We start from the raw sequence: 7568 nt of genomic DNA on the forward strand, positions 1-7568 counted from the left end.
CCTGAAAGGCCGCTCAGCAAGAAAACTGTCATAAAAAAGCCAGACTATGGTTTGAGACTGCACATGGGGACAAATATCGTACTTTTTGGATAAATGTCCTCTGGTCTGATGAAATAATAATAGAACTGTTTGGCCATAATGACCATCGTTATGTTCTGAGGAAAAAGGGGGATGCTTGCAAGCCGAAGAACATCATCCGAACCGTGAAGCACGGGGGTGGCAGCATCATGTTTTGGGGGTGCTTTGCTGCAGGAGGGACTGGTGCACTTCACAAAATAGATGACATCATAAGGAAAGGAAAATTATGTGGATATATTGAAGCATCAGTCAGGAAGTTAATGCTTGGTCGCAAATGGGTCTTCCAAATGGACAATGACCCCAAGCATACTTCCAAAGTTGTGGCAAAATGGCTTAAGGACAACAAAGTCAAGGTATTGGGAGTGGCCATCACAAAGCCCTGACCTCAATCCTATAGAAAATTTGTGGGCAGAAGTGAAAAAGTGTGTGCGAGCAAGGAGGCCTACAAACCTGACTCAGTTACACCAGCTCTGTCAGGAGGAATGGGCCAAAATCCACCCAACTTATTGTGGGAAGCTTGTGGAAGGCTACCTGAAACATTTGACCCAAGTTAAACGATTTAAAGGCAATGCTACCAAATACTAATTGAGTGTATGTAAACTTCTGACCCACTGGGAATGTGATGAAAGAAATAAAAGCTGAAATAAATCCCTCTCTACTATTATTCTGACATTTCACATCCTTAAAATAAAGTGGTGATCCTAACTGACCTAAGATAGGGAATTTTTACTCTGATTAAATGTCAGGAATTGTGAAAAACTGAGTTTAAATGTATTTGGCTAAGGTGTATGTAAACTTCCGACTTCAACTGTATTTTCCAGGACAGGATCCTAAATAAAATGGAGCAATCGTTTGAATCTCTTACAGCTACATGTGTTAATGTACGATATAAAGTAGTGCTGAATGGGCAATTATCTTACAATGACTGACATACATTCTCCCATAATGAAATGTGTTTCGTCCTGTGGTCTTAACCTTGTACTGGAAAACCGGCCCGAAGAGTACCAACCCTCAGAGAATTTCAGGTATCCTATGACTGTTTAGATTAATACATAAGCAATGACCCATGATTTGTTTCCTGATAAGTGCATGCATCAAATATGTGTAACATTTTTATGACCAATACCAAAGCATTTCGGTTTTCATTTTAACCATAATCTAAACTCTAAAAAGATCTGAATGAGGTTATCACCACATGGACAAGGTCCATTGTGCAAACAATTTAATATTAAGACAAATCAAATGTCTAGATTTGTCTTAGCCATTATAACAACCTATTTATAGCAAGTTCTGGTGATTGATTATGAATTCAAACTCATACATTTATTTCAGGGGGAGAGCTTTGAATAACTTGACTTCAAATTAAGATTGATCAAATCAAAATCTTGTGATCATCATATGATCAAATCAAAACTATATATTTCAGGCTATACACCATGAGGATACCCACTCTTACCATGGTGTCAACTTGAAAACAGGAGTCTAGCAAGCAACTATACATAATCAACAAGTGGACAACTCTACATTCAGCAGTTATATAGCAGGACTGTTATGCCGACACGTCACATGGTAACAGGGTCCCTTCATATGGTCTCAGATCTAGGACCAGCCCCCTCTGTCCATACATTATGATCGAAAAGGCAAAACTGACCCTAGACCAGCACCATTACCACAGTTAAAACAATGAGCCAGATATATAAATCATTGTGAAGCATCCGGTTGGCATTTCCACTCACTATGGGGATGTTAGGAAGCTCAGTGGCCGGCAGTGGGAAAAGATGGAGCGAGACATTTGATCTCCATACAGCTCTGTTTCCAAAACTAGAATCTCCAACAGAATAGACTGCGTTTTGTAGACGTCACCCTTCGCCAAAGAATTTTACATTTTTTAAATACGTTTGTTAGGAGTGCAAGGGCGAATTGAGTTATTGCACACGCGTACTTCAGTGTAGGCGTTCCCGAACGGAAATATGCAAATAAATGCTAGAACAGGCCAATAGGATCTCACTAGCTTGTGCTGGCTCTGCCCACCTCCTTGCTTGTTCTGCCCACTATGATTAATTTGTGCCCATTGGAAACTACAGGCTCTGGTCCATCTTGGGTTAGTTCAAATCTTTCCTATTACTCTGAGACACTTTATAAATACAGGCACAGATACCTAGTTAGAGTTAAAGCAATAAAAAGGTGGAAGAAACATGATTGAAGTCAAGCAGAAAATGAAATTGGAGACAAAAATAGAGTGACTATGCAATCAAATCCATTTCACTACTGGGCTGATCTGAACACTTGTGTCCATTTTCATGATGTGTCATTATCACAATGTATGAAAACAACATTTGAAGCATAGTTATTGGACAATTGCCTTTTTGGGTGGCAATTTGAGAATTCAGTGTGGGAAAATGACAATTTCCACGCTGTAAAACAGTAAATCGGTAGATCTAAAACTAAGTTTTAGACCCCCCCCCCCCAAAAAATCAGAACCATACCCCCAAAAAACATAGGTCGGGCTGTAGTTTCCTCCCCAAAAAGCCAATTTTATGTTTTGCTTCATATACATTATTATTTATTTATTTTTCACAATTCGTAAAATTGACCACTTTAATCTAACAGAAATTATATATTTTTAAATCATTAAATGCTTTGAGCAACACCCACCTTTGCAGTGTAACCTATTTTGGCAGGACAGAGGATATGGGTATAAAGTGCCTTTTAAAATGATTGTAGAATAATGTAAATATTATCCTCAACCAAACGTTTGACTGCTTGTAGCATCAGGGGAAGAGTTCAATTGAGACCTCGTCTCAATGGGGAATTCAGAGAAGTCTGTTCCGTGACTTCGCAGACTGACTTGTCCATTGGCAATAGTAAATTGGGAGGTGATTCCAGAACGTGAGGTCTGGAACTGCGATGGGAAGTTCTGATCGAAGGTGCTGATTTGATAAGTCTGATGCAACCCTTGAGCATCAGTCTTTTTCGAGGACGCAACTCCCTCCAGAAAATCTTCGGTTGGCGACACGGCCGAGGTAGTGGTTTCATCCCCCGAAAATGAGAAAGAGTGCTGGGAGTCCCCTACAAGGAGTCCAAAATGGGGTTTCTCCAAGGTAGACCTTAGTGGGGAGTTCATCCCTGACTTACCAGTACCAGCGGTAAACCTACTGGGGGAAGGGTACTGCTTCTCTGTAGAGAACAGAGGCTGGTTGGAAAGGCTGGGGCTCTCGGTGACAAAGGTAAGACTCTGGCTGCTCAGGTAGCTATCGTTCTGGCTGGTCCTCTCCAGTGCTTGCTGGAGGAACTTGGAGTACTCGTGCAGGAGGCTAGATTTCTCTGCTGATGGGGCTTGAGAGTTACCTCCCAAGCTTTCTACCGGGCTGCCCTCAGACACATCGGAGGAGTTGATGGAGATGCTGGATGTCACCTCAGTGTCAGCCACACTGAAGGAGATATCTGGCTGCACGTTGGCCTTGTTTGAGTAGTGGTCCAGGAGAGTCTGGAGAACCTCATCCGGGAGCACGTTCTTGTCGTGATTGGACTTGAGCTCGACGCTCAACGGCTGGGGTTCCAAGATGGTGGCGGGAACAGTTTCGTCTATGACGCTGGCCACTGCGACTTGTGTAGCAGAAGGCTGGGACGCGATGCTGCTTACATTAACAGCGTAATCTCGGTTGTCGTTGTTGGCCATAGCGACCTGCTGGAGATACCTCTTCTTCTTCAGGAACTGCATGGCATCGTCGTAGTGTGTGCTGCTGGATGCTGGTTTCGTCTGCCCTCCTGGGAGAGCGTCTACTGGCTCCAGGTCAGAGTTAGCCACATCCACGTCCAGAAGACCTTGTTTGTCAACAATCTCAAACGTGTACCTGGTGACTTTGCAGTCTTCGAAAGAGGACAAAGGGCATAAACTCTCAGGTGGTTCAGGTTCAGTTGGTTGCTTCAGACTCCTCTTGGGGACCTTCTTGAGGACCAGCTTGGGAGGATAAATCTCCTCAGAGGAGAGATTCTCCCCACCCAGCCCCAACTGCCGCCCACTTGATGTGTCAGGAAGTGCCACAGAATAATCTGCCATCACATACTCGTCTTTAACCACCTTGGAGGTAACCACATAGAGAGGTAGACATTCAATTTTGCTCGGTCTTTGCTCCACCTCCCTATCCATGTCGCCAAGAGAAGCGACTGTGGCAACGTTTTCAGTGGCAGCAGCTGAGAGAGCACATTGAGACTTGTCTGAGGTCTTCAGGCGTTTCTTCTTGGGCAGTGAGCACTCCTTGGCAGGGAAGGAGAAGCCCAGAGATTCCGTGTCGCTCAGGAGTCCTCCATCTTTCCCCGCTGCTGCTGTCTTGTGGGCTTTCCTCTCACGGCACATACGCCTGTGCTTTAGAACCCGGTCTGTTCTGGAGAAGTACTGTGGGAAACAAGAATGGGTTTGTGGCATACAAGGACAGTAGTACAATTATTTATTTATTTTTAAATAGCTTCTGCATGCTTTATAAACCAGAGCTGTTTGTGCAGTCTTGCCAAGCCCAACTCTTAAGTTCATTGTCATTTGCTTTGATAACATAAATAACCAACCTGGTGGCAGTAGTCACATTGATAGGGCTTCTCTCCACTGTGGGTCCTTCTGTGCCTCTCCATGTGGTATTTCTGAATGAACCTCATGCCACACTCCTCACAGCGGAAGGGCTTCTCACCTAATAGAAAGTCAAAGGGACAGGTTATTCTGTGGGCTAGTAACATCAACATTCAACAGGTGGGATCTTTGACCAATCATTGGCTACCATAGTTCAATCATAGCTTCATGGGGCATTCTCTTACCAGTGTGGATCTTCTCATGTCTCTGGAGAAGGTATTTCTGTATGAAGCGCATATCACACTGGCTGCACTGAAATGGCTTCTCACCTGAAACCAAGCAACAGTAAGTTACCATATTTTCTTGCATTTATTCTATGGGAAATTGTGTTAGCCTACTTATTATGCAGACAATGTAACTAACAATAATTGTTGTGTTCATTTAATGCTAATCAACAGACTTGACCGTCATAAAATACATTATACCAGTGTGGATGAAGACGTGTCTTTGTAGATGGTAGTTTGTTCGGAAGGCTGCATTGCAGTGCCCACATACATGACACTTTGGACTCTGGAGACCCAATGATCCATCCTCATTGATGGTGAGAATCTAACAAAAAGAGGAGTGATGTATGGAAAGACAAGAACAAAAGGTCAGTCAACTATTTCACAACTAAAGCGGGGCCTTTACCCAGAAAAAAACATTTGGTTTTCATCTGGTAGTTTTCAAGTGACAATATAAATCTTTAATCTGGACCTAACATGTGATTATGACCTAGTGTCAAGCAAATATATAACCTTGGCAGGAGAGCGCTGTTTTCTCTTCTTCTTGTGACACTCTGTTGTGAGGTCCCTGGGCTGTTTTCTCTCTTTCTTTCCCAGCATCAGTGGATCCGAAGACAGCTTCAACTCTTGTTTGATGCTCACCTGCAAAACATTGTTTAATCACTTCACATGAATTAATTTCACTGATTATAGTAAGAATGACAACACTCTCAATGGGTGAATCCCAATTCTTCAAAAAGGAGGCAAAGAGATAAAAAAAACAAAGACTTGAGATTAACCCAAAGTCATGGTTTACACGACAGTGCATGTATTGCAAGACTGGCAATAAGAATGTATGCATGATGTATGTATGCATGTACTCACAGGCATGTGGAGCGTGCATGGAAGCTTGTGTGCGAGTCTCTGCATCATTCCCTCTTCCCGGTCATTCTTCACAGTCTCCTCATGTACCATCAGTTCATCAGTTGCAATCAAGTCATGAGACACTACTGAAACCCCTGTCAGGTCATCATCCTCTTCATCATCATCATCATCATCAGCTAACAGGGGGTGGTGGGCTAACCCCCTCTCGCCCAGGGTCATGACGACCAGACCCCCTCCCCCTATCCCCACCCTCTCATCCACTACCCCACTACACTTTAGCAGCATCCCCTCCAGCTTGTCATCAATGTTCATCTTTACTAGAGACCTAGCTAGCTAGGTGTCTGTGTTGTTAAGAGAGGGCAGAAGTATTAGTTAGGTAAAGACAAACAAAACACCAGTATTTAGCTTTGGTAGCAATAGGCTAACGTTAATAATAAATCACTACAAATGCTTGCTAGCTACAATTTAGTGGGGCCATCATTGAGTAATCTGAGGTTTAGCTGATAACGTAGTTAGCTACCTAAAGATGATCAACCAACCTAATAACGTTAGCCAACACAAACCCGTTTACTCATAATAGCACGTCGACCTGCCCAAAAATTAACGTCAGCAATAAAACTAGGCTTTTTGACCATACTATAGTTAGCTAACGTTAATATTTCATCATCTGTCGCTAGTGGTCAACTGGATAAATTAGCTAGTTAACCAACTAGATTAACGTACTTGAACTACCTAAATATGTAACTAGGTGTTATTATAGGTAACTTTAGTTAGCTAGACAACTTTCGTTAGACAACTTTCGCTAGTTAGCTAAACAAGTAACAACTGCGTTAGCTAGCTAGAAAACTACCGGTAGTGTGGACAAGCGTTAGCTAGCTAACGTAGTTTGCAGTATATAATTAGCTAGCTAGCTGTGAATGGCAAACGTAAGCTAGTTAGCTAGTTATGCCTGATCAGAACCAACAACAACCAGAACTAAGATAGCTAGCTACAATACCTCAAATCAAGATTTAGCTTCGCTCAAGACAAGTCAAATCGAGACATAGTTTACGTTAGCTTAAAAGCACAGCAGACCAAACTGTTCACAACTGACATAACGTTAGCCAGCTATTAGCATTAGTTGGCTAGCCTAGCTAACTTACGTAACGTTAGCCTGCTTACCTACTTTATGGTCTAATAAGGTCGTTCAACAGTCATGGTTTATCTGGGAAAAGTGTATCCGCTGTGTGATATACGCCACGACAGAAAATAAACATCACCGCATCTGGCCCAACTGCAGCGCATGGGGACTGTACCGTAGTTGTTCGGCTTTGTGATAGCTCTGCGGCTCACCTGTAGTGAAGCACTATGTATGTGTGTTCTGCTTTGCAACCCTTATTCTGCATCTCTTCTGAGCTCACACTGGATTAGAACATGATGACAGAAGAAAATCAAGACTATGCTACGAGCTACTTGTTCACCAAACATGAAGTTTCATTCGTCCAACAAACACTTAAAAATAAGAAATGCTATCGTATTAAACGTCCTCGTTAACAAAAAAACAAAACATTTAAGTTAACTAGTTAGCCAAATAATTAATGCATTCGGAAAGTTTTCAGACCCCTTGACTTTTTCCACATTTTGTTACGTTACATACAGCCTTATTCTTCAATTGATTAAATACATGTTTTGCTCTCACCAATCTACACACAATACCCCATAATGACAAAGCAATAATAGGTTTTTAGAAATGTTTGAACATGTATTACATATAAAAAACAGAAATACCTTATTTACATAAG

General features: G+C 42.3%; 1 protein-coding gene across 2 annotated transcripts; it reads right to left on the minus strand.

Annotated features, from left to right (window-relative positions):
* Positions 1 to 771: 771 nt before the first annotated feature.
* znf148 (zinc finger protein 148) lies at positions 772 to 7351 on the minus strand. 2 transcript variants are annotated; one of them, XM_021597521.2, is made up of 6 exons: positions 5788 to 7348; positions 5437 to 5565; positions 5125 to 5248; positions 4885 to 4968; positions 4642 to 4760; positions 772 to 4474 (listed from the first exon to the last, which is right to left on the minus strand). In XM_021597521.2, exons 1-6 carry the CDS (start codon positions 6097 to 6099, stop codon positions 2822 to 2824), a joined length of 2421 nt encoding a protein of 806 aa, XP_021453196.1. In that variant the 5' UTR covers positions 6100 to 7348; the 3' UTR covers positions 772 to 2821. The 2 variants fall into 2 exon arrangements, with proteins under 2 accessions (XP_021453196.1, XP_036830709.1); XM_036974814.1 differs by lacking the exon at positions 4885 to 4968 and having other exon boundaries at positions 5788 to 7351.
* Between the last annotated feature and the right edge of the window lie 217 nt (positions 7352 to 7568).

This window comes from Oncorhynchus mykiss, chromosome 3, assembly GCF_013265735.2.
Source record: "Oncorhynchus mykiss isolate Arlee chromosome 3, USDA_OmykA_1.1, whole genome shotgun sequence".
NCBI lineage: Eukaryota > Metazoa > Chordata > Actinopteri > Salmoniformes > Salmonidae > Oncorhynchus > Oncorhynchus mykiss.

Excerpts from the sequence above, each read along its gene's own strand:
- znf148 (XM_021597521.2), bottom strand. The coding sequence starts at position 6,099 with ATGAACATTGATGACAAGCTGGAGGGGATGCTGCTAAAGTGTAGTGGG. Across the intron at positions 4,761-4,884 it reads ACATGAGAAGATCCACACTG|GTGAGAAGCCCTTCCGCTGT; the intron begins GTAAGAGAATGC and ends ACTTTCTATTAG. Across the intron at positions 4,475-4,641 it reads AATGTGACTACTGCCACCAG|TACTTCTCCAGAACAGACCG; the intron begins GTTGGTTATTTA and ends TGTTTCCCACAG.